Consider the following 25,138-nt stretch of genomic DNA (forward strand, 5'->3'; position numbering starts at 1 on the left):
TGAAAGTTGAGGATTTTTTTGACATTTTTCCCGTTTATTATATATATAGTTTATAATTCAAAAAGTTATAAATATAATTTATTGTCCATGTAAAAAAACTAAAGAATAGAAAATAATATCAGATAATATGTCAAAAATGTAATTTAATTATTTTGACTTTTCTAATTATTACTTAAGTAAGTAATTTTCAATCAAATATTATTATTTCCTCTCAAATGATTAGGTTTTTTTAATTCTTATGCGAATGAATATTAAATTTGAAAAAAACTACAATATCCAATAGCTCAAAAATTTAATAATAGATTGTTCCTAGATTATAATCTTGGTGATATACATGTTGATTGATACATGTTTTTTTTTTGTTTACAGATTTAGCAGCTTTTACTACAATGATATGTTAATAATATTTAAAATTTTAATCACACCAACCATAAATGTAAGCATACAGAGTTAGGATTTGAAATCTAAAGAATATGTTAAAAATTCACTTACAAAAATAAATATAAACAAATTTATTGAAGAAAAGTTGGCATATAGTTTAAAAATAATTTCGTGGCAAAAAAATATTTTTATACCACATATGATATAAACCATCCAAAAAATTTAGCTACACTTTTCCAATTTTATAAAAGGAGGAATTTCATATACTAATTTTCAATACTATCCTCTTTCTAAGAATTTATTGAAAATGCTACTGAAAATCTGTTATTTATGTAAATATGTGTGTGAGCTAATAAAAATATACACAAATCATTTTTGAGCTATTGACCATTCATTTGGTTATCGAATCTTTAATAAATTTTGAGAATTTTTTTTTTCATAATCTCAATTAGGTAAAAAAAGAATAAGAAAATCAAAATACTCAAAATAATATACATTATATTATATATAAAAATTGAATAAAAAGCAAATAATCAAAACTTATACTTTGACATTATAACAATGATTTTTATTTTCATATGTATATTTAGTACAGAATTTTTGCAAGATGGAATGTAGTATATGTTATTTAGTTTTCTTTCATAATTATTAGAATATGTATAATGATAAACAAATTAAGTTAAAAATTAAATCTACACTTATCTTAACAATCTTTTTTTTCACAATCCTGTTAATGGCTAACTCTCAAAACCAAATTTTCAATTATAAGATTATATATATATACCAAAAAAATCCAATGGAATTACATTGATAATTTAATAAATTAGAAATTACTTTTCTTTTTTAAAAAATATACAAATAAGTATTTTTGTTACTTATGTATAGTTTTCTTGTTTATAATAGGTTTAGAAATTTTACTTTTTATTACTTTTAAATATTTTAGTAAATTTATAATTGATACATGTAGATATCAATTAACATGTGTCATGATTTTTTTGAAACTAAGCTTTATATAATAAGATAAGAATATAAGCTTTATTAAACTAAGCTTTAATTATATATGGACAATTCTTGGGTTCACACCCCTAGGGGTGAACCACTCTTATTCACCCCTTTAAATTAAGGAAACAAATCTTAATTGAGAAAATAAATTATATAGATAAATCAATTTTAAAATTATTAATTTAAATATGATATTACAGGTTTTAATTATTACATATAAACCCTAACCAATTTTTATAAACCCAAACCGACATATAATTTTGTTTAATTGTAAAATCTAAACCATAACCACTCTTTTATAAATCCAAACCGACATATAATTTTGTTTAATTGTAAAATCTAAACCCTAAATATTCTTTTATAAATCCAAACCGACATATAATTTCGTTTAATTGTAAAATCTAAACCCTAAACACTCTTTTGTAAACCCAAACCGACATATAATTTTATTTAATTGTAAAATCTAAACCCTAACCCCTCTTTTGTAAACACAAACCGTCATATAATTTTGTTTAATTATAAAATCTAAATTTTAATCATTCTTTATAAACTCAAACCGATATAAAAACTCTAAAATTACAAATTTAATTATAATAATCTTTTATAACTCAAACCGACATAATTTCCTTAATAAAAGATCTACATAATTTGTTTCTTAATTTGTATTATCTTTTATTTAAAATTTGATTTTTTTAATATGATATGACATGGCATATTGTTGTTTTCTGATTGGTTAATTAAGAGGGGAGTGAAAGAGAGTTGTTCACCCCTAGGGGTGAACTCAAGAATTTTTCAACTTGAAAACAACTTTTGTACAAAAATTTATTCGTAAGTGTTTGTTGAGATCAGTTATTGACGGACAAATTCACTCACTAGTTTGGTCTAGCTAAATCTATGCAATTAGATTTAAAAAAATAACATTATCAACTACAAAACTTCACCACTTCACCAACTGAAACAAATTTCACATCGTTTACAAAAGAGTTTTACATTCTTAGGTTTGGTAATGAGTTCAAAAAATAATGTTTAAAATTATTCTTGTCTTAAATATTAAGTTACCATAGAAAACTGATGGAAAATAAATATGAGATACTTATACATCAACATTTGTTAAAATGGAGGAAAATTACATACCCAAAACAAGATCGGGTTGAAATAGATATACGAATAAAATGTCTCAAATTTTGGAATGAGGAAAATTGCATCTTTACATGCAAATATGGTTAATGTGAGTGAGTAAACATATAATGAAGAGTAATAAACATAAAATTAGAGTAATAATAAGGTTAAGTTATGTTTAGTTGGATTTTTTGTGGGTTTGACTTTTGTGTGTTAGTCTTGTCTCGATTGATGGCAGTAAATACTTGGCAACTTTTTTTTTTTGTTTGTTGGTCAAACCGTTTGATTTTAGCTATCTTAGCTTCTAGTATATATATATATATATATATATATGGAAGATAAACTTGGTCAATTCATAAAGAAGATAAACTTGATCATGTAGGTGAATATATATAGTTTTAAGCAACTGTATATTGCGTGTATTTGTTTTTTCTTTCTTTAAGGCTTCAACCCTAGCTAATCTAGCTCCTATATTTTTCATACGTGGACATATAATATACGGTTATTTCTACTTTATTTTTATCATTATCATTATTTATATTTTGTTTAGTTTTGGTGGAAATTAATTACCAATTAAAAGGTGGTTTAATTATAACCTTTTTCATAATACTGTTTAAGCATAAATTATGAAAATAAATAGCGGGAGTCATAATACAAGTTTTCTTAAACACACGTAAATAAAAAAATTTGATGTAGTTGGTCGATAATTAAGACTAATAGCAGCAATGTAGTTGGTCACCATTGCTTCTTTACCGTCCGATCTTCATAATCACTATCCTCTTCATCAGAAGAAAGGCAGTCTAACTTAGGCTTAAATGCAATAACAAGAGCAAAAATAACCACAAAGTACTAATGAGAAGAAGTTCCTTTGTTATCAAGATTGAATAATTTATTATGAACTAAATTAATGCCCTACATCGGAGTAGCCTACATCACAACCAGACATATATCCTACCATTTGTGCTTTTCAAAGGCATCGACCGAGAGATCAGGAATTCGACCGCTGCAAGACGCCACAACAAAAGGTTTAGAAATCTAATGAGTCTTTGGTTGCAATGAGTCAGTGTATATCCTAAAGCTTTATCGTATCGTTTTCTTGTTTTTTATCCTTAATTTTTTGCCAAGAAATCGATTGTAGGGATTGAAAAAACAAAATTTTCATTTATATGATATTTGCAGTTTAGCAAAAAAAAAGAACTGAATTAATGTACTTGGGTCCTGGGATGTATACGACCACCATAAGTTATTATTTTATGTATACGACTACCATACGTACGTTTCAATGAATATTTTAAATGGGCGATGGTGACAAACCATACGGCAACGTTCACAATCTTTAAAGTTAATTAGGATAGCAAGAGTATTCTTCTCTACCTCTAGCCATCACAACTTCAAGCTTCAACCCTCCCAAGTCACAACCATTGAGTAGCAACGCCTTCTTTGGATCTTTTCTTAGATCAGTGAAAGCAAATCTGCAAAAAGAGAAAGCCAAAAAAAAAAAAAAGTCAGTCGTTTTGTTTGCATTTAACTTGAGTTTGTCCACAAATTGGATGAAGAAGCTAAGTTACAAACCCTAACCGGTTTACACTCTATGGGAACAAAAAGTCAAAACCCTTCTGATCTTGAAGGAGTAAATACATTACTAGAAAAATCAAAAATTTTGAAATCGAAATCTATTGTGCATCCTGAATGAGTAAATTACATAACTAGAAATTAAAAACGTGTTTTGTCTTTTAAAGTTCTTTCAAATTCCAATGACCAAAATAAACCATCGTTGAGTAATAAAGGTACTGGTTCATGATAGTAGTCTAACAGAGTGGTCAAAACTGAACCAAATTAATTAGAAAACGGTTGAATCATGGTTCGCATTTTATCTACTTTTAGGACAATGTCTCTAGAGTTATGTATAGCTAACCGATTCAGCTCAACTCTATCGAGAACATCGTTTTTATGAGTTTTTATTGCACGCATACCAAAAAGGTACAATTATGTCTACAATGGTAGAGCTAAACGATGTTGTCTTTTCTATTTGAAATATAGAAGCTAATCAGTATTCCATATGCGGTCTGCCCTGACCGCCCACATCCTATATATAGTTACATAAATGAGTTAAAAGAGTATGTGCATCGATCTTCTCATATAATAACTAGATGCACAGCACTCGAAGATTAATAACAGTAATATAATGGATTCCAATTCAACTAATTTTCAGATTTACAGTTGGTTTATTAATAGTCACGGTATTTTAGAATTCAGCAAATCACACGTAACATGTCATCTCAATCATCAGTTCATGTCTTTGTATGTATAACTTAGCCGTTTTATAAGTCATGTCATGTCTTTGTTGATTGATTTGCTTTTGAATGTTCAAGAATGACAAATGAGGTATATAGCTTTTATAAAAAGTTGGTCTATTTCAAGGAATAATTAATATGCTCTTCATATGTGGTAATGGGACAATGATCAAATATAGGTATTTATATATTTTTGTGCCCATACGTAGTTTAAAAGATATATATTAATTAAGTTTTGTCCAAAAATCACTTTCAAGTGCAAATGTCTTGAATGACTCAAGAAGAAGTCTAGTCGACCGCGTTCCAACTCCCAAAGTAAGAGATTAAGTTCAATTAGAACCAAATATGCAGATCCCTTCAAACTGAAAGAAAACAGAAGGAAACTAACAGTGTCGTTTCTGCTGCGGTTCAACCATGAAGCAGAGAAAGACTATGAATTAAGTTTTTTTGCTTGTTTTGTTTTGTCAGAGTTTTGAACTAATTACCACTTCAGATTATTTTTTTTATTTATAGAAAAACTGCAATTAGACGCCAAATTCACTTGACAATGTAATATACCATCAAATTGATTCTGCCCTTTGCGAGCTAATTCTATTTTATTTAACAAAACTCAAATTTGATAATACTTAATTACTTAATTAATTATGAACATATTTATATATTATAGAATATGGATATATTACACAAACATAAAAGGGATTCCTAAGTGAATTAGGGTGTAACAAGAATTACATAATACACATGAGATTAGGAATGATAGTTCCCTATATAAACGATGTCTTGGTGGAGACATAATAAAAAGCAAGCGCAAGAATATAAATCGCAAGGCAGAAAAATAAAGTTTCTTGACCACACGTCTACGTACGGCCATGAATAGAGAAGAGTTATCTTCTAAAAAAAAGGCGACCACCAACAATTATGATGCTTCCGTAATGATCTGATATTAAGCTGCTAGCTTGGCTCGCGTCTCAAGATTATACTACCCAACTCTTTCCTTAGTTTCCAAGAAATTTCGTTCTATCCTCACTTCAACGGAGCTTTACCAAACCCGAACTCTTTTAGGCCTCACCGATAATTGTTTTTACGTATGTTTACGAAGTTGTAACGACTAAAAACCACTCAGGACCGGCCCAGTGAAATTTGTGGCCCAATTCAAAACAATTTTTTTTCTTATGAATTTTATACAAAAAAAAATTAAAATTGAAACCAAATCTTAAAATTTTGGAAAATGAGGGCTATTTTGCAATAACAAAATAGATAATTTTACAAATTGAAATTAAATTTATAACTTTCATAAAAACTGAAGCCTTTTTTGCAATCAAAATATATTTTGAGACCTATTTTTGTTACTAAAAATCTCAAAAAATTTGGAGGCCCAACACCAATGTATCTTGAGAATATGTGAAGGGTCGGGTCTGAAAACACAAACACTACGTTGGTTTACTCTTTGTCTGAGACCAACTAGCTCCAAAAAAGTATTGGTGTCGATCTTTTATCTTGATTCTCCCTATTCATCAAGGTCGAACGTTGCAATGCTTGGTTTTGATAATAAACGTCATTGCCGGAGATAAGTGATAAGCATGTGTGGGAGCTGATACGTATGTGGGAGAGAAAGGCACTTGTGAAGAGCGGAAAAGAAGTGTGAGTAGAATGAAGAGTATAAATAGAGATAGAATAGTATTGTAGAGGATATCCTGCATGATCATTGAAATTGAAAGTTTGTTAGAGAGCTTGTGTGCTCTGTTCATGGTGGTAGGAGAGGAGAACTGTAACTCCGATCTTATCAGCTAGGGTTCATCGTTTGTATTAGGAATTGAGAAAGAGAGAAGAGATCTCATCTTCATTCTTATCAAATGGTGCGTTCGTGGTCACGGATCGAAACAACCGCCATGGAGATGGTTACGATTCCGATCTTTACCAGTGAAGATTTGCGTCCATGGCTTTCATGGCTGGAGGATTATTTTGAGCGAGAAGATTACAACGATTTAGAGAAACTCAATTTCGCTCAAAGTTTCATGGAAGACGAAGCCGAGTCTTGGTTCTATATGCGACAGAGGATATCTCTCGTTCAATCGTGGGAGCAATTGAAGAATCGGTTGTTATGGAGATTTGGTGATGTCAACGATCCCGAGTTACGTCAACTGATTGTTGAGAGAGACGCGGCAAAACGTCGGCAAACGCTGATCACATCGACTGTCATTAAAATCTCATAGCAGAAGCACAAAGTCTCAGAGGAGAGGAACAAATCGAATCAAGCTTGTGCAATGTCATGTGAGGAGAAAGGATCAGAGAAGGAGTTGGATTTGCAAATTGGTTCAGTAATAGAATCCAGTTGTGAATCGCAACCACGAGTCAAATCACAATTGCTGGACATTGTTTTCGATGTAAACGCAGTCACAAATGCGATTTTGCACTCTAGTTCTGATGTTGATGCATTGGTTATTGGTGAGGATTTCCACTCTAGTTCTGATGTTGATGCATTGGAACCAAGCCTTCAATTTAACAATGACGCATTGGTTATTGGTGAGGATTTCCACTCTAGTTCTGATGTTGATGCTTGGTTGATTCATCAAGAAGAGCAATTACAAGTTTTCTATGTTGAAGAAGCGTCTATGTTGTCTCCAAATTCAGAATATGTCACTCATCAGCAAATGGCATACCAAGTGTTCGAAAAAATGACTCCACAAAAAGAACAACTGAAATCATTGAAGAAGAGGAGATGTTTGAAAGCTTGGAGGTTCAAATTCAAATCTTTGAGATTCAAGTTCAAAAGTGGAGTAGAAGCTAGAGAGTTAGTCATCATTGACAAGTTATACAGGTTGAAGCCACATTTGTGAAGGAACATCACATTCTCAATGCAAGGGATACCATTTTTGGAGTGTTTTGGTTAAGCATAAATTTGTGTCCCAAGACCTGGATGTTTAAGTTCAAAACCAGAAATCTGCAACACAATATGAGAATGGGACTGAGGAACAAGTCACACATGTCAAGGTTGAGGTTCAAAAGGATGTTGAGATGGGACTCAAGAAGTATGCCACAACTTCTTAGCGTGTATATGCAGCTCATGAACAAGAAACATGAAAGAGAGCATGGAAACAGAGTGTTACCCATACACCAAAATTTTCAAGCTCTAGTTGAAGTGGCAGTTCTTCATATGGAGGGACGGCAGCAGGTATTGGTACAGTTTTGTGACGAACTTGGTGAAGAAGATAGACTAGTGTTGCACTTTGATCTTGGAGATGAGGTCTTACAATCAGTTAATTGGAGGAACGAGTGTGAGCTACAAGCTAGGACAGCACCATCGTTGGTTGTTGGAGATGGTTTTGATGTCCTACAAAGAGAGATGCAATAGACTTTCAAGGACTCAAGTGCAGCCACAACCATAGTCTTTCAATATTTTAAGAAACAGAAGTTTCGTAAAAGCTGGAAATTCAAGTATAAACAACAGGGCTACAAGAGGCATGGACGAGAGAAAACAGTGAGAAAGCAACATACGTTTAAGCTCGAATGCAGATTGTGGGATAAAGTTTGTGTCACAGCTTATACAAAGATGACTGACAAGTTGCAGTTCAACATGGGTTGGATATACCTGGAGCTTCATGGCATTCTTTCACTAATAAAACGAATCAATGGTACTCTCCAAATGGATTTGTTGATGCCTTACACTCTGGTTTTTGAGAGAAACTCCACTTTTTTCCTGCTGCAGAGGTGAATGAGTTACAATCTACAGACGTTCAACTAAACATGGAGCAGCAGGCAGTTCCAGAATGACAAATACTTTCTATTAGGCATCGTTGGAGACACAAGGACTGACCCAACTAGACCTTAGCATTCTATCTTGTCATCTGAGCACAAACGCATATCAGATGCTTTCCCTTAACGCTTGAGGACAAGCTTCTCTACATGGGAGGGTATAGATACGTACATACATAGAAGATGATGGTGCAAAAGAGTGAAGGTTGCTGAGCTACAGAAGAGTGTTGTAGAAGAGTGGGACGCATTCTCCTTATGTCATTGTTGGAGATGCCTAGAATGTTTCCAGCCACATCTATTTCTTCATTTAAAGCTTGAGGACAAGCTTTTCTAAAGGGGAAGGTATTGATAAGCATGTATGGGAGTTGATACGTATGTGGGAGAGAAAGGCACGTGTGAAGAGCAGATAAGAAGTGTGAGTAGAATTAAGAGTATAAATAGAGATAGAATAGTATTGTAGAGGACATCCTGCGTGATCATTGAAGTTGAGAGTTTGTTGGAGAGCTTGCGTGATCAGTTAATGGTGGTAGGAGAGGAGAGCTGTAACTTCGATCTTATCAGCTAGGGTTCATCGTTTGTATTAGGAATTGAGAAAGAGATAAGAGAGAAGAGATCTCATCTTCATTCTTATCAATAAGAATGTATCGTCTAACGTCATGGTCATTGACTGTCGTTCTCACACATTGCGTGAGGCACCAAGCACGCAAGTGGCACATGTGTTCCCATCTGCTTGCGTAGTTTGATGAAAAATTATATGTAATTGGAGGCCACAGAAATCTCGATTCAACGAATTGAGTAAAAGTTTTTGATACAAAGACCCAAACTTGGGAGTGTTTACAGATCCCTAGCAAAAAGTTATGTAGAAGCTTTAAGTACGATAGTGTTGGGTACGAAGGAATTATCTATGTGAGGTCCAACTACTTACAATAATACTGGATGGACTCTTGCATCATCTTATTGTGTGATAGAGAATGTGTTCTACCATTACAATAGCACGAGGATCGATTGGTATGATTACAAAGAAAAGTTATGGACAACTTTGAAATGTTTGGAAAAATTGCCTACTTGTCCTCGTATTTGAAATGGTAAACTGGTGGATTATGGAGGGAAAATGACAGTTTTATGGGAAGAGTATGTGTATGATAAGAACCACAAAAACGAAAAGAAAGTTTGGTGTGCGGAAATTACGATTGAAAGACGTCAAAAGGGAGAGATGGTTTGACGTTATCTTTACAACCAATGAGCCATACAGTTTAGTGCATGCTCTTGCTACTAGTTCCATTTGATGAATATGAAGTCATGATTGTTGTTGGTTCAGCTTTAAACCGAACCAAACCAAACCAATTGAACCGAAGAAGTTTTCCAATCGTGTAGGGTTTTGTGAATTTTGTGTAATGAATAATTTATGATTCGGTTTTGCATCCTTATGGATTCGGTTCGTTAAAAATATGCGAATCTCTCTGATTAAATAAAATTGAGTCACATCGCCTTTATACTCATTTTCAACAACAAAATGGAATAATAATATTGGAAAAAGAAAAAGTATATTAAGAAATGTCAACCATTGATGCTGACCAGTCTTGTTTAATCGGACGGCTCCTGTGAATATGATGATGAAGCAGACCTACTCACTCATATATTTTTTTCATCTAATTGAAATCATTTTTTTTTGTTGTGTGTTTAGAGAGAAAAAAAAACAGTGCCCTTTCGCTCACGCTTTGAGTCGTCTCTTCCTCTCTTCTTAATCCGCCGTCTCTCGTCTTTTCGCCGGCCTGGTTAGATCGTACAAACCTCAGGTAGTCGTTTCTTTCTGCCGTACCGATCTTCGTCTATTTCGCTTTCTCCGATTTTGTTTTCCTCCGGATTACGATTCATTTTTGTTAGTTAGATCTATGGGGCTTTTGATCATTCGTGTTTGATTATTTTTCAGTTAGGGAGAATGTTGGGAATTTTGAGGCAAAGAGCCATCGATGGAGGCTTGGCTGCTTCGGTATGATGATGATGATTCTACTCGTTTTTTTTCTTTTTCTTTTTCATTTGTAATCTGTTCTACGCTGATACGATTTGAGGTTTACTTTTGTTGGAGTTTTTTGGGATCGGATTTGGTTGATTTTGCCATCGTAATTATCTGTTTTTTTTTCGAAATTTGGATTTTGGTCAGACTCTTAGAAGGACGCGATCAGCATTGGTTTCTGCTAGGAGCTATGCAGCTGGTGCCAAAGAGGTAACTGTCTTTGAGCGGATTTTTTTTTTTTTTGATGTTTTTATATGCGATTCTTGTGTAGGTTTTGTTATGTTTCGTCGTTATGAGCTATGGAAGATATTTTGATCAATTTAGGATCATGTTGGCTACTGTTGACTATGTAGCTTACCTTTTTTGTGTTTACCCCCCCCATATTCGAGTTTAGTGAGCTATATTGGCTTTTGGCTTTTTCTTTTGGGTTCTCTCGTGGGTTCTGTCATGGAAAATGGTGGATTTTAGAGGACTCTCATAGATAATGTAGTAGTAACATTTTAGAAAAGCCAACGAGTGTGGCTTACGTTAGATTTTTGTATTTACAATTTTTGAGAGCCTTCATTTTTTTACATTGGAGCTGACTAGTAAAATCAAGCTGATGCGGCCTTTATTTATTGTCAATATATCTGACACAAATTTTTCCTTGTATAAGGATTTTCTCTGATTTATATTATTGCTTACATTTTTGTATGTAATTCCTTGTTTAGATGACAGTGAGAGATGCTCTAAATTCTGCTATTGATGAGGAAATGTCTGCAGATCCTAAAGTATTTGTCATGGGTGAAGAGGTTAGTTGCAGCTGACATGTTTGATTTATTCATCTGCCATTTCTAATCAAATATCTAAGAGTTTATCCTTTTTATCTTCTTTTTGTAGGTTGGCCAATATCAGGGTGCATACAAGGTTAGAATTATTTACAATGGTACTTGATTTTTCCACTTAATTATCTCTGTTTTTTACCCTGATCTGATGCTGGAGGTCTATCATGTACTCATAGATCACTAAAGGCCTTTTGGAGAAGTATGGTCCTGAGAGAGTATACGATACCCCTATTACTGAGGTTTGAAAATCTTATTCTATTATGTTGTAGTGTGCAGCTGCAATCCGTATGTCCATGTTTATAGATTGAGAAGATTTCTGACAGTCCATCTTTTAATCACTTTTTAGGCTGGATTTACTGGAATTGGAGTTGGTGCCGCCTACGCTGGGTTAAAGCCTGTTGTAGAATTTATGACGTTCAACTTCTCTATGCAGGTTGGCCTTGTCTTTCTGTATTTCGTTCATACTGCAGTTTGCCTCATTCTTTGACTTGATTATGCCTGTGGTACAAATATGTTTCCAGGCATCATTGACTTTTAATTTTCTTTCAGCATCTTATACGATTGACATTAAGGTGCACAAAATTCCTATTTATTTCCCAATGTGTATCTGAATATCTTTTGGACTTTTTTCAGGCAATTGATCATATCATCAATTCTGCTGCAAAGTCAAATTACATGTCTGCTGGACAGATAAATGTACCCATTGTCTTTAGAGGACCCAATGGTGCAGCTGCTGGTGTTGGAGCTCAACATTCTCAGGTAAATGTTAACGCAAGCTCTGTGCAACAAAATTTTCTTATAATGAATAATTTGTTGCTTTGCATTCCTTCAAACATTACCTTCAGCTTCTCTGAAACTGATAATGATAGTGGCATAGGATCAAGGAACTAAATTATGGCTTTAAAATGGATCAGATTTCCCCTAAATAATCAGGCATTCGGCTGTATGATTAAGATAAAGGTTCTTAGTACGGTGGCATGCAACTTTTTCTCTTGATGTGGCAATGCAAACATGAAAGTTTGACTGTTTGTCTCTCAGAAGGGCGTACAATATTGAACTGTATGACTTACTTGATGATACATGCATTTAGGAATTATCACTGTCTTTCTAGTGGGTCATTTCACTATATGACTAATATAATCAACAGAAACACAAAATATCAGGAATTATCCATGTTGATGACTGGCTGGATATTTCATTTGTACATCTGGATCTTAAATGGGGATATTCTGTTCTACATTTTGCAGTGTTATGCAGCATGGTACGCCTCAGTTCCTGGTTTGAAAGTTCTCGCTCCGTATTCAGCTGAAGATGCTCGTGGTCTTCTTAAAGCTGCCATTAGAGACCCTGACCCTGTTGTCTTCCTTGAAAACGAGTTACTGTAAGTAGCATGCCTAGCTTGAATTCTGACATCTAATTAGATCCCACAGTCACTTATTAATGTCCCTTTAATTTGGTTCGATCATGCAGATATGGTGAATCATTCCCTATTTCAGAAGAAGCACTCGATTCAAGTTTCTGTCTTCCCATAGGCAAAGCCAAGGTACAGTCACTCGGTATCTATATGTCTCTTTAATTTGTCTTCAATGTAGCAGTTGGATGCTTTAATGTTGTCTTGGCCTATAACAGATTGAACGAGAAGGAAAGGATGTAACGATAGTAACTTTCTCGAAGATGGTCGGTTTTGCTCTCAAGGTATGCCATTTTCCCACTTCCACGAGCACCTTTTAGTAATCAAAATTGAGAACTTTTTTGTTAGTTTCATGGCTATAACTCAAATCTTCCTTTTGTATGGATATTTGCCGCACATGCTTTGTTTTTACAAATTGGTGCTTCACTTTGTTCCGTGACTTCCGTCATTAACCTTTTTTTTTTATGTACCTGATTCTAGGCCGCTGAGAAGCTCGCAGAAGAGGGAATAAGCGCTGAGGTATGAAGATTTTAGATTTCAGATTTCTCTCTCTACCTAAAACCGATATTGTGATTCTGCTCAAGACCACTTCGTGAACTCTTAAGTTTTTTTTTTTTTTTTTTTTATAAAATGTTAAGGTAATAAATCTTCGGTCAATCCGTCCGCTTGACAGAGCCACCATCAATGCTTCAGTGAGGAAAACAAGTAGATTGGTAACAGTTGAAGAAGGTTTCCCTCAACATGGAGTCTGTGCAGAAATCTGGTTAGCTTCATTTCCTTCACTCAATAGAGATCTTAAATTCAGTTGGATTGTAGAAAATTTTTAAAACATGGGATTAAATTTTTTGGTTTTGGATCAGTGCGTCGGTTGTAGAAGAGAGCTTTTCATACTTGGATGCACCAGTGGAGAGGATTGCAGGAGCTGATGTTCCAATGCCTTATGCAGCTAACCTAGAGAGATTGGCTCTTCCTCAGGTTTGTACTGTCCCTTATTTTTTGCATAGAAACTTGTTCAAATGGTATATATACAGTATCTCGTTCTTTATTGATGAAATTGAGATTATAATGATGCAGGTAGAGGATATCGTTCGAGCAGCAAAGAGAGCTTGTTACAGATCGAAATAAAATCGTCAACATCAACACTTTTCTTCTTTGGATCTTTAAAGGGAAAGGAAAATAAGAAAAAAAAAAAAAAGGAGAAAAATGACCTCTCACTTTTGCTATAAAACCACCATTCCTCGTGATTTATTTCATCTTTTGCTATGATTCTTTGCTGCAGCGGTTTTCGTTCTTCTTTTTGTCCTTCCCAAGTTGATAATTCTAATCTTTGGGGTTTAATTGATGAAATTGATCGAGAACGCTAGTAAAGGAGTTCACAACACATGTTTTTTTTTTTCAACAAATAATGAATGAGGTGTGCCTAATTCAAGTTTTCGATTCTGGTATTGTTGTTTAAGGAGTGTAGGACGGAGTTAAATCCAATGATAGCATTGATAGTTTGGTTGATATGATTGTAATTTGATTTAAACGCGGTTGATCATCAACCCATATGGATAAAAAAAAAAAAAAAAAGCTTTGGTGTGAAAAAATGTTGCAGTAGGAGAAGAGATTCTCATTAAGTATTTAGGGAATTCAAAGAAAATGAGGTACATATTTGGCTGCATTGCATCTCGTGATTTTGCTATGCTTGTGTTGTCACAGCAAGAAGACAAATTTAAACAAGATCCAATTTATGAAGCAGCAATCAAGAAGACAAATTCACGACTTTTTTTTTTTTTTTTGCAACACTCTTGTCACAAGAGACAACACCAATCTTAGAAGCCTCAAAATCCATTTCAACAACTATACAGTTTAAAAGTAGGATTCTAATACTACCTGAATTATGTGTTTTTACATCAGAGTCAAAATCCATTTCTGCACTCTCTCTCTCTATTCTGCTACAAAGAATTTGAACTCCTTTCAAAAAAGCAATCTCTCTCCTCTGAATCGTAACGGAAGCAATCTCTTATTTTTGATGCACTGATATAACTCCCCCCACAGCTCATTTCTCATTCATCTATCCTATCTCCGGATCCCAAAAACTTCTGATCTGCTCCTGAAAAGTAAGTCCATCGATAGCCCGAGCGCTGGAGGAGGTTTAAGTCCCCATATGTACTTTCTAGAAGAAGCCCCACGAGCACCGTCTTTGTTTGATATCTTTCTCATTGATGTCCCTTCCCCGGACTTGTATGATCTCGATAATCCCAAAGAAGTCTCAGGCTTTCCACCAAATACTGATCTTTTCTTTGACTGATCTTCCATTGGGTGCCCAACTGCACCGTCCTGGTGAGGAGGCGGAAACTTCTCACTCTTGCTCTTTCCATTTGTTTGTGATATTGCTCTCCATCTCTGCAAACACACATTAGCAAGTGGAAACATTACAGAACCTTCTGCAGATTCTCACGTTGAAACGAAAAAGTACCACGCTCATATGATGACTGTGTTTATGTGTGTCCATTAGTGTAAATGGGGTAAGATGAGGATTTTCTCACATCTAAGTTTGATTGGCTCTCGGCGTTAGCTTCTGGGGCTGGAACAGCTCGCCCAGTGCGATTCCCACGATACCTTATTCTTCTGGCTCCATCAATACCACTACCTTTTCCAGCAAGACCCTTTTGCCTAGAATTACAATGAATGCAGCCACGAGAAGAGACCAATCACAAATTAATCTAATTGATAGCATGAGTATCAAGAAAGCCAAAAAAAAGATTAAAAAATTACATACCTTCTTGCCTCTTCGTCCCTCAGCTTTACATTCAGTTCTTTGGAAGGTGGATACTTTGGTAAACTTGAAGGATCACAAGGTAACGGTTCAGAAGTAAAGAACTGCACATGCCAACCAAATAATATAGCACTTTGATCAGCAAGTGAGCTTCTACTTTCATAAGATTTGATCACACACCAACCGACTTTTTTCTTATCCAAACCAAAACGAATGAAAAAAAAATGAACTCAAATTTTGAAGTTATCATATGTCAAACAATTGAAAGATTGCAAGACAAGGATTACTCACTTCACTACTCAAGGCCGAGGCAGAAGTTCCTCGATCAGCAGGATCTATAGCGAGAAGTGTCTCGACTAGATGCACAGAGGATGGAGGGAAACCATTAAAGGCTTCAGCCACACAGCGTTTGTACGGATGTTGCGGCTTAAAAAGAGTTGCGTTTGGCAGTTTGTACTTCTTCCAGTACGATTCTGAAGGGGAGCCACATAATTTGAATATCTTATGAAGTTGTTCGACCTACAAAGAACAAGTTAAGTAAGAAAAACGGTAACCAATCTTATTAATCTTTGGTTATACATTCCATTTGTAGTCCAAGATCATACACAAAGAGAAATCAATTCACCAAGAAGTATTCATTGCTCTCTATAATGCGACTCAGATAAGAGGGCCTACACATTTGTATCTAACAAAAACTAAAAAATTCTTAAGCAGAGTAACTAAAAACACGATTTTGTTTACCTCGGTTCTTCCTGGCATAACGGGCTTGCCAGCAAGTAACTCTGCCAAAATACAACCAGCACTCCAAAGATCAACAGCAGTTCCATAGTTGGTAGCTCCAAGAAGAAGCTCAGGAGGACGGTACCAGAGCGTGACAACACGACTAGTCATATTTTGCTTTTGCTTCGGGTCATAAAACGTAGCCAACCCAAAATCAGCAATCTTCAGTATTCCATCATTATCTATAAGAAGATTAGAACCTTTGATATCTCGATGTAAGACTCCTCGACTATGGCAATGCTCCAATCCAGATAGTAGCTGATTCATAAAGCATTTGACCTGAAGAACCATCAAGAAATAAAAACTCCATTATGAATGATCTAGATATAATACAAGTTTGTATCTTTGGTACTGTACTAATCAAACTAATCTGATTTTAATTACCTAACTTAAAATTAAAGTCAAATATGCACAGATAATAAAGGAACCTAATGAATGAAAGTCATGAAAGACGTTGAAAATTCACCAGAATCAGAAAACATAATTCAAAATTGGGTCCACCGACAAATAATTATAGGAGTAGTATCACCAAAAGCACAAAAGAAACAAAAACCAATCAGACGATAACATTACCATATGTGACCCAAAATAAAGTATCCTAAAGACAAAAAAAAAAAAAAAAGCCTTAAAAAACATTAAAATCATCGCAAGAAGGATATCTATCATTAACACATTAACTTCTTCCTTATATCTGTTTATCACAAATGAGATCAAATCCATACTCATATCTATCATTACTAACATCAGGATAAGGAAATTAAAAAACAGACCTGAGGAAGATCAAACTTGAAACCTTGAGTAGCAGCAAGACCAGAGAGATCATGATCCATATACTCAAAAACAAGGTAGAGACTACAAGAAACCCGAGAAGTAACCAAACCTTGAAGCTTAATAACATTAGGATGATCAAGCCTTCTCAGAACAAGAATCTCTCTAGCCATAAACTTAACACTCTCAGCTTCCAAATTATCAAACCTAACTTTCTTCAAAGCTACAATCTTCCCAGTCAATAGATCTTTCGCCTTGTACACATTACTATACGTTCCTTGCCCAATCTATATAAATAAAAATCAAAACTTTAATCAACCAAAAAAAAAACAAAACTTTCTAATTTACAGAACTGAGAGTACCTTCTCGAGCTTTTCGTAAGAGGTAGCTCGACGAGGTGTTAAGTCTTTGATTGAATCGCCGCAAGCAGCAATAAGCCACGGAGGCCATCCTTCTGGTGTCGAACGGAGACTCATACCCGGACGACGAGATGAACCGGCTGAGAAATCGCCCGTGTGCCATGTTCTCGCCGGCTGAATCTGAATCGAAGCCAAATCCTTTTTCTTCTTCTTATCTTCGATTTCCACTACAGAAACGGCGGTGGTGGTTGAAGCAGAAGAAGAAGGCAAATCATCGTCCGTCGTCTTACGGAGGTCTCCCGGAGGAGGTTCATCGGGATTGTTATTATTACGTTTGTTGTCTCCGGTGGATTCCTTGCATAAAACGCATCCCATCGGCTGAATCGATGAAGCTCTCTCTCTCTCTCTGTCTGTCTCTTTAGCTTAGCATTATCATCGCCGAAGAGCTCAAAGTTTTTTTTTTTTTTTTTTTTGGTTCCTCTTGAGGAGAGTGAGAGATTCGGGTTTTGTAAAAACGACGGCGTTTTCGAGGAGTGAGAGTCGAGTCTTTTGCACGTAGGAGTGAAAAATGGCGGTTTTCCGTTGACATATAACGGGTGGTTTGACGGTAAGATTTCTGAGGTAAACTCTGATATAAAAAAATTCATTTCTCTCTCTTATTTATTTATTTTAGGCAAAAGGTCTCTGAAAAAAGTGGTTAAAAGTTTTTTTTTTTTTTAAAGCTCTGTTTTTTATTTTATGTATTGTTATCATCTGTGAAAAAAATATTGAATTGAAGCACAAAAGTTATTCTACTTTTTTCTTTTTTTCTCAGATAAATTTGACTTTGTTGTAGTTTTTTTTAATATCATTTAAATATATTAGAATCATTTTGTCAACGAAAAAAATATTGCTGGAAATTTTAAAAAGAAAAAATTTTGTTTACGAATAAAATATGAAAAAGATGTGGTATGTTCTGATGTACACATAACTGATTGCTTTTTTAGCAAACTTGTTCAGTTGCAAAAAAAAAAATCTACAATTTCTAGCATGACATTTTTTCAAAAGAATGTTGCAAAAATTTATTTATTTGACTTTATCTAGTTTATATTGTATCCCTTCTAATAACACTGATTAAGAAGGGCAAAAAATAAATAATATAAAGATAATAGATCTCACTCAATCTTTAACCAGTCAAACATGAAAATAGTAAATAAAATGCGTATTCGATCACTCTCTCTTGAAGATTTACATTACCACATAGAAAGAAAGACAAAAATGTTACACAAAGTATCTCTTCGGTTTCGGTTAATAAAAAAAACATAAGTTTGGTACCTATCAATCAATTTTGGATTTCATAGAATTATGTACATCATCAGCAAGTACAGTTTTTTTTATTCATTATTGTAAGACCGACACGTGGACTAAACCAATCCATAATTGAAATTGTAGGATACGGACGAACCAAGTCTGTGTTTTGTTTGGTCTCTCTAGATTCCTTCCTCATTGCTGCACACTCCACTTTACTTATTTTTTTTGAGCTATTTGGTGTTTTAGTACATTTTACAAACTTAATTGTAAAATTAGTACTAACACTATTTACAATTAGAGAAACAACCGTTGACCAATTTTTGACACTATTTCTTGTTCATTTTTGGGTATCACTTATCAATTCAATTACCATTCATGCCATTCTACAGTAACTCCGACGATTTCTTATCTATTTAACCATAACGCAATACAGTTTCGCCTTATCAAATATATAGACTGTAAAAAGGTACTTCGCAAGGATAAAACTACCATTTTTCTTCGATCCCCCTATTTTTGATGACGAGAGCACTTAAAAAGCGTATAGGGTTACAATCATCTCTTTCCCGAAGTGAGCGATCTAGTAGATCTGCAGGATGTAAGAAAGCTGAAGGTGGACAATCATCCGTCGCCGGCGAAAGGCATAAAACTACCATCTTTGACGAAGGTTTGTTGTACTCGTAATTATTTTCCCTGGGTCAATCTTAAGAACCTTTTAAGTTGATTGCCCACCTTTCGTACTCATTCAATTATATTCCCGTGTGATTTTCCAGCTGGTTCTGAGGAGACGAATTCTATTCATTGGAACCCTAATCTCCCATATCGGCTTTTCGCAGTTGATCGACTACCCGATGGGGCTCGACTCAACATTCACTCGAAGCCCGAGTATTTGGGATTATTGGTTGAACTCCTCGATGGATGTGAAGCATGGAAGACTATCAGGTCCTCACAATTTGGGAGACTTTTCGATCTCCCGGTCGGGAGATGTTCGCACTCTGCGAAATTAATTCATGGCATGTTGGCTCGTAAGTTGGTGAAGAGAAAAAAACACGAATTGTGGTTCGTATATGGAGGATTTCCAATTCGGTTTTCACTGAGAGAGTTCCACCTTACAACCGGTTTGTCCTGTGGACCATTGCCTTCAGAGGCTCAAGTCGCTGAACACCACGACCCTGCCTACTTAAGTGTATGGAATAGCCTTTTTGGTTTCAAGAAGATTGTAATGGTTCAAGATGTTTTGGACATTCTTAGGGCTGATATGAATGCTGATCCAGAAAACCGGCTTACTCACTGGAAAAAGTTATGCCTTGCTTTGATTGTGTTAGTTGATGGTGTTGTTGTATGCAGCAACACCTTAAATGGTCGTATTTCTGGAGAATATGTCGAGATGCTGCACGATGTCGATTTCTTCCTGTCATACCCATGGGGTCGCTTGTCTTTTAGTCAGACATTGTCCAGGTTTGGTCCTGTTTTTGGTAAGGAAGATCCATTTGAGGAACTTCAGAAAAGGCTGGCACAGCAAACATCTTGCTGCTATGGTTTTCAACTCGCTCTGCAATTGCAAGTTCTCAACTCCATTCCTGCTTTATGTTGTAAGTTGAAGGACCCATTAGATTTAAGAAATTTCATTCAGAGGTCCTCCGAATGTGTAGCGAGCGCTAGTCTCATTAGAGAGTCTGACGTCAACGAGACTGAGAAGGATTTTTATGGTATTTCCAAAGGCGTCATTGACCAGGTTGGTTTTTCCCTTCAAGATATCAGATCATCTCACATCTGTCTACATATTATATGCCATCTCTCTCCGTTTTTTACCATCTTTGGTTGGCTGGATGGGTAACAACATAGTTACTGGGTATCCAGCATTTTTTTAGTCTTACTGGATGGATAACAAGATGTACACTGCGTCTTATTTTTACTGGATAGTTAACAAGATTAACACTGTATCATTTGGCAGGTAAATGGGTCTGACCACAAAGGAGCCCCTAACCATTATGTTCTGGACAACATGGATGTAGAGTGTGGTCCTGATATTCCAGATCCTGGTGTTCAGGTATTCCCAAAATAGTTTACTGAGTATCCACATTTTTCATAGGCTTGACTGGATGGTTAAAAAGATTTACACTGTATCATGTGGCAGGACCATGGGTCTTATCACGACGGAGCCCCTGTCCAAGATGAAAACCCAGAACCTGAAGATGTTAATGATTTTGTGGATGTAGATGTTCCTGACAGCATCGATGCATCCCATGTATTAAGCCTTTCTACACCAGCCACACATGTTCAGGTTTAACGTTTTTTTCCTTCGTTAACCTGATGCAAACTGCCTGATTATTGCTTTAACTGAGGTTTTAATCATTTCAGCCTATAAAAGAATCAAACGATGGCGGGAGTAGCGACTATGTCCTTAAATACCGCCACTTGTCTGCGATTGTTGCCGTGGGGCCAGCTTATTATGTTCATGAAACAACCAAACCTTGTCAGCCTCTACCACCAAAGCGTATTCCTAGACGTTCTCGGCTACTTGATGATGAAGATTTCATTGGGGATCATAGGATCAAAGCTCTTTCCAACAGCCGTAAGAAGAAACCAACAAATTCCCCATTCCCACTGGTCGATGAATCTGAGTTCCAGAAATGGAAGGTTGTACTTGATGAGGACAAGGATCAGTAAGTTAATATTTATCCTTTTGATGGATATGCAAACAATGATTTAGGTGTATTTTATCAAAACATGTCACACTTTATGTGTTTCATAGGTACTACACTGTATGCACTGGTCACAAACTCTCCAACCGACATTTCCTGGATATTGCAACCAAAGAAAAGTGGATCACAACAGAGGTAACAAAACTATATGGTCTTATCATTCAACTAACATATCCTTAAATTGGATGACCTTGTAATTATATCTTCCTGTCATGCATCATATCCAGGTAATTACGTCAATGCTTATGCGGCGTAGGGCAACAACTTTTGCAGCTAAAAGGGTAGTCTTCCTCGACCCCTAGTTTGTGGACTTACTTGTAACACACCATGAAGATTTCACCAAAAGTGATGAGAAGGAAAACTTCAATTGGGGGCCAAGTATCAAGGCTTATGTCGAAGGGAAGTCTACCGAGAAATTAATGAAATCTGCTTTCCTTAAAGATGTTGATGTTCTGTACGTCCCCATGAACTGGGGTTCTACTCATTGGGTAGGTTTGGTCATCAACTTGAAGCTTCTATCTATTGAGATCCTTGACCCGTTCGTTGAACCTTTCACCAATGATGTGGTAGCTTTCCAAATGGCTCCGGTTATACAATGTTTGCCTTGGGTACTAAAAAAGTTCGTCAAGTCTGACATATCGGAAAGCCTGAGTACTTCTCCTTTCATATGGTCTCGTACGCGTGGTTTATACAACAACAAGGGAGATGGAGATTGCGGCCCTGTGAGTGTCAAGTTTCTCGAAATGCACGCGTTTGGACTTGGTTTGATGGAAATGGCTGCACTTTCTGACGAGATTGTAGTATGCATTAGGAAGTCATATGCCATTGACACATATGTGTCATTCGTTGAAGGCGAGTAAGCCTAAAACTATTGTTCGTCATTTACCTTTACTGTATTGAAACTAAAAAGCTATGCCTTTGAACCTAGTAATATTGATGTAAGACTACTCTTTTGTTGGCTATGGAAGTTTATGTAAAATATGTAAAATACTTCGTAATGCTTCTGATGTTTGGATGGTTTATGTATTTATTAATTAATTGGCGTTTAGATGGTCTTTTATTTTCTTATATTATGTACACATATTTAAGAGTACGTGTATATATCCCGGCTACCTGTACACAAAAGTGTATTGCTCTTTAATGGATGGGCATGTATACTGAGCAATCCCCTAAGCTCCCAGTCCGTACTTAATTTAGCTGGATGGATCTGGCAACAAGGCATCCACTTGTGTAGTGGGCAGTATCTATGATCCAAGTGTGTAGAGTTTTAAAAACAAAAAAGCTGTTGATGTAATTAAGGCAGTAAACGAGTAGTAGTAAAGGTCATGAAATCAACATATATCACTATTTTAATCTGTCTAATCAATTGCAGAGCGTACTATTGATAACTGGATATCACTTGTGTTGAAGATATTATCTATCTTTTATTGTTTTTGATCAATGTTGGAGCCCATGTATTGCAAAATCTCGACAGAATATCAAAAATTGATACTTATGACACAATCTCAATCCGTCTAATCAAGTGCAGAGCGTTCAATTGATAGATGGATATCACTAGTGTTGAAGATATTATCTCCCTTTATTGTTTTTTATCAATGTTGGAACTTGGAACCCGTGTTTAAAATATTTTTTGCTTTAAAAATGGGTTAGATAGTTACACTTGCCCCATCTTATCTTTATCTAACTATTGTATACAGAATATCAAAACTTATATTTTCTAAAAACTATCATTCTGTCTAATCATGTCCATAAGTTTATCTCGATTGCTTGAGATAACTAGTTTTGCTAAACCAAAAATTGGAACACGTGTTTATAATATTCATTCTTTATAAAAACTCGAGGTTGTTACCGGTCAAATACAGCTGCATACAGATTACATGGACCAAATGTTAAATAACAAGACTTCGATACAACTATATCTTACATATCAATACCCAAAAACACATTAAAATGCACATTACAAATAATAATACAGAATAAAAAACAATAGGCTTATGGAAACCCTAGAGGATCTCACAAATTTTTTTCGACAACCACCAAATACGGCGATGCTTGCAGAAGATGTCTGTGTTTTCATACATTCGATAATGGCGTCTGAATTCAGAATAACAAATCTCAGCATAGTCTGGCGAAGGGAGCAATGCACCGGATGGATAGAGATAAGAATGTTCGTACATGTTATCTCGGGCCATCCTGTATCTAGAAAGCTCATAGATTAATATACGACCAATACGCCTAACACCCCCCGAGAGCAAAGGATAATGATTTGCACCAAACAGCGAAGGGTAACGGACAACCTTCTCCTCATTACCTTGACAAATACTAAGAACACCACAGGCAAGTGTTGCATCCGCTTCCTCTGGGACGTTGCGACTGAGTATACAAATCCCACTAGCTAGATCTCTCTCCTCTGCCATAACTCTTAGCCCTTCATAGTAGATGGCAATCTTGTTGCCGGAGTCATAGCATCTCAAGAAGAAACGCCGGTTACGCCATTCAATTTGGAGGTCGCCGTGTGGATACAATGATGTGTTGATTTCTGATGGATCCGTACATAGGCAGTAGATAGCAGCAGCCTTGAAAACTTGTTCATTGTAAACAGCTTTTTTCCCTCTTTGTCCTGCCCTCAAAATTGGACCGAGCACCCACCATCTGTCTTCACCTACAAGGGTTACTATCTTCAAAAACACATCTTCTGGCAAATCCGGCAACTTTTCTTCTTGTCCTAACATTTCGTTACTCTGACTTTACATATGACAATTTTAAATGTAGATGGCTAATTTTCAAAGAATCCCTAAAAACTCCTACTTAAATTGAGGAATTAGTCATGTACACCTATGTTACTGTACGACCTATGTACACACACATAGGCGTACAAGTAACTTTGATGGTACACTACTCTGCACTAGTCCAATAAGTTTGACTGTACACATACTAAGGAGTACATGATCCTAAAAAATTCCTATTTAAATTGCTGAATTAAGCAGGTACACATATTTTCCTATACGGTATTTGTACTCACACATAAGTGTACAGGTAACATTGTGTCAAATCAATACGGTACCCTACTCTACACTAGTCCAATAAGTTTGACTCTACACATACGAAGGAGTACATAATCTTTCAACAGTTAAGGACTAGTACCTATGTGTCCCACTAACTGTCATATGCTCACAACAGTTAAGAAATCAATTGTTATTTCCCCAACACCTTCTATTCTCTTAGTCCTTACACAAATTACTCATTTTATAAATAGTTTCTCTATTATATAGGCAAGGCTTAAAAGAGCATACTCAATATTTTAGAGATAATCATCGTGCATTAAGGTCCCCCATCTCCCTTCAATCCCCCATAGTGGAAATAATCCAATAACATCTATAATTGCCCACTTTATTCCATCGATGCCTTTCCCAGATCTGCCCGACGATATTTTAGTCAGTATTGTAAAAAGGGTTGCTAGGGATGACATCTCGTTCCTCGCTCCTATCTTGAAGTCTGGCCAGAGAGGGAAGAACTTCGTATATCTAGCCGAAGTACTATAGGAGGCATCTATATACTCATTAATTCAACATCCTCCTTTCATTTACACATCGTATTACACATCTGGTCGTCTCGCCGGACCAGGACGTTACCGTCCCTTTTTCGAGAGATGTCTCCAAGCCGGAAACAAGAGAGCAATC

The 25,138-nt window shown here is 35.5% G+C and overlaps 3 protein-coding genes across 4 annotated transcripts; 2 read left to right on the forward strand and 1 right to left on the reverse strand.

The window, feature by feature from the left end:
• The first annotated feature begins 6,685 nt into the window (after positions 1 to 6,685).
• On the forward strand, positions 6,686 to 7,633 carry LOC147922905 (uncharacterized). Its single transcript, XM_087497831.1, has 2 exons — positions 6,686 to 6,958; positions 7,010 to 7,633. The coding sequence occupies exons 1-2, from the start codon at positions 6,686 to 6,688 to the stop codon at positions 7,631 to 7,633; spliced, it is 897 nt and encodes a 298-aa protein (XP_087353957.1).
• Positions 7,634 to 10,126: 2,493 nt separating this feature from the next.
• On the forward strand, positions 10,127 to 14,440 carry LOC104761069 (pyruvate dehydrogenase E1 component subunit beta-1, mitochondrial). Of its 2 annotated transcripts, XM_010484092.3 has the most exons (15): positions 10,165 to 10,345; positions 10,480 to 10,539; positions 10,711 to 10,773; positions 11,274 to 11,354; positions 11,443 to 11,469; positions 11,564 to 11,626; positions 11,734 to 11,820; positions 12,021 to 12,146; positions 12,635 to 12,768; positions 12,858 to 12,930; positions 13,017 to 13,082; positions 13,279 to 13,317; positions 13,437 to 13,561; positions 13,659 to 13,773; positions 13,873 to 14,440. In XM_010484092.3, exons 2-15 carry the CDS (start codon positions 10,489 to 10,491, stop codon positions 13,921 to 13,923), a joined length of 1,101 nt encoding a protein of 366 aa, XP_010482394.2. In that variant the 5' UTR covers positions 10,165 to 10,345; positions 10,480 to 10,488; the 3' UTR covers positions 13,924 to 14,440. The 2 variants fall into 2 exon arrangements, with proteins under 2 accessions (XP_087354773.1, XP_010482394.2); XM_087498647.1 differs by lacking the exon at positions 11,443 to 11,469 and having other exon boundaries at positions 10,127 to 10,345; positions 11,274 to 11,358; positions 11,545 to 11,626.
• Positions 14,441 to 14,610: 170 nt separating this feature from the next.
• On the reverse strand, positions 14,611 to 18,118 carry LOC104761070 (putative serine/threonine-protein kinase At1g54610). Its single transcript, XM_010484093.3, has 7 exons — positions 17,470 to 18,118; positions 17,110 to 17,394; positions 16,301 to 16,618; positions 15,851 to 16,078; positions 15,563 to 15,663; positions 15,330 to 15,456; positions 14,611 to 15,186 (listed from the first exon to the last, which is right to left on the reverse strand). Exons 1-7 carry the CDS (start codon positions 17,839 to 17,841, stop codon positions 14,860 to 14,862), a joined length of 1,758 nt encoding a protein of 585 aa, XP_010482395.2. The 5' UTR covers positions 17,842 to 18,118; the 3' UTR covers positions 14,611 to 14,859.
• Between the last annotated feature and the right edge of the window lie 7,020 nt (positions 18,119 to 25,138).

The sequence above is a fragment of the Camelina sativa genome, chromosome 18 (genome assembly GCF_030686135.1).
Source record: "Camelina sativa cultivar CO46 ecotype springtype chromosome 18, ASM3068613v1".
Classification (NCBI taxonomy): Eukaryota; Viridiplantae; Streptophyta; class Magnoliopsida; order Brassicales; family Brassicaceae; genus Camelina; species Camelina sativa.

Excerpts from the sequence above, each read along its gene's own strand:
- LOC147922905 (XM_087497831.1), top strand. The coding sequence starts at position 6,686 with ATGGAGATGGTTACGATTCCGATCTTTACCAGTGAAGATTTGCGTCCA. Across the intron at positions 6,959-7,009 it reads TGATTGTTGAGAGAGACGCG|CAGAAGCACAAAGTCTCAGA; the intron begins GCAAAACGTCGG and ends AAAATCTCATAG.
- LOC104761069 (XM_010484092.3), top strand. The coding sequence starts at position 10,489 with ATGTTGGGAATTTTGAGGCAAAGAGCCATCGATGGAGGCTTGGCTGCT. Across the intron at positions 10,540-10,710 it reads ATGGAGGCTTGGCTGCTTCG|ACTCTTAGAAGGACGCGATC; the intron begins GTATGATGATGA and ends GATTTTGGTCAG. Across the intron at positions 12,931-13,016 it reads TTCCCATAGGCAAAGCCAAG|ATTGAACGAGAAGGAAAGGA; the intron begins GTACAGTCACTC and ends GGCCTATAACAG.
- LOC104761070 (XM_010484093.3), bottom strand. The coding sequence starts at position 17,841 with ATGGGATGCGTTTTATGCAAGGAATCCACCGGAGACAACAAACGTAAT. Across the intron at positions 16,619-17,109 it reads TCAAGTTTGATCTTCCTCAG|GTCAAATGCTTTATGAATCA; the intron begins GTCTGTTTTTTA and ends ATGGTTCTTCAG. Across the intron at positions 15,457-15,562 it reads AGGGACGAAGAGGCAAGAAG|GCAAAAGGGTCTTGCTGGAA; the intron begins GTATGTAATTTT and ends TTGTAATTCTAG.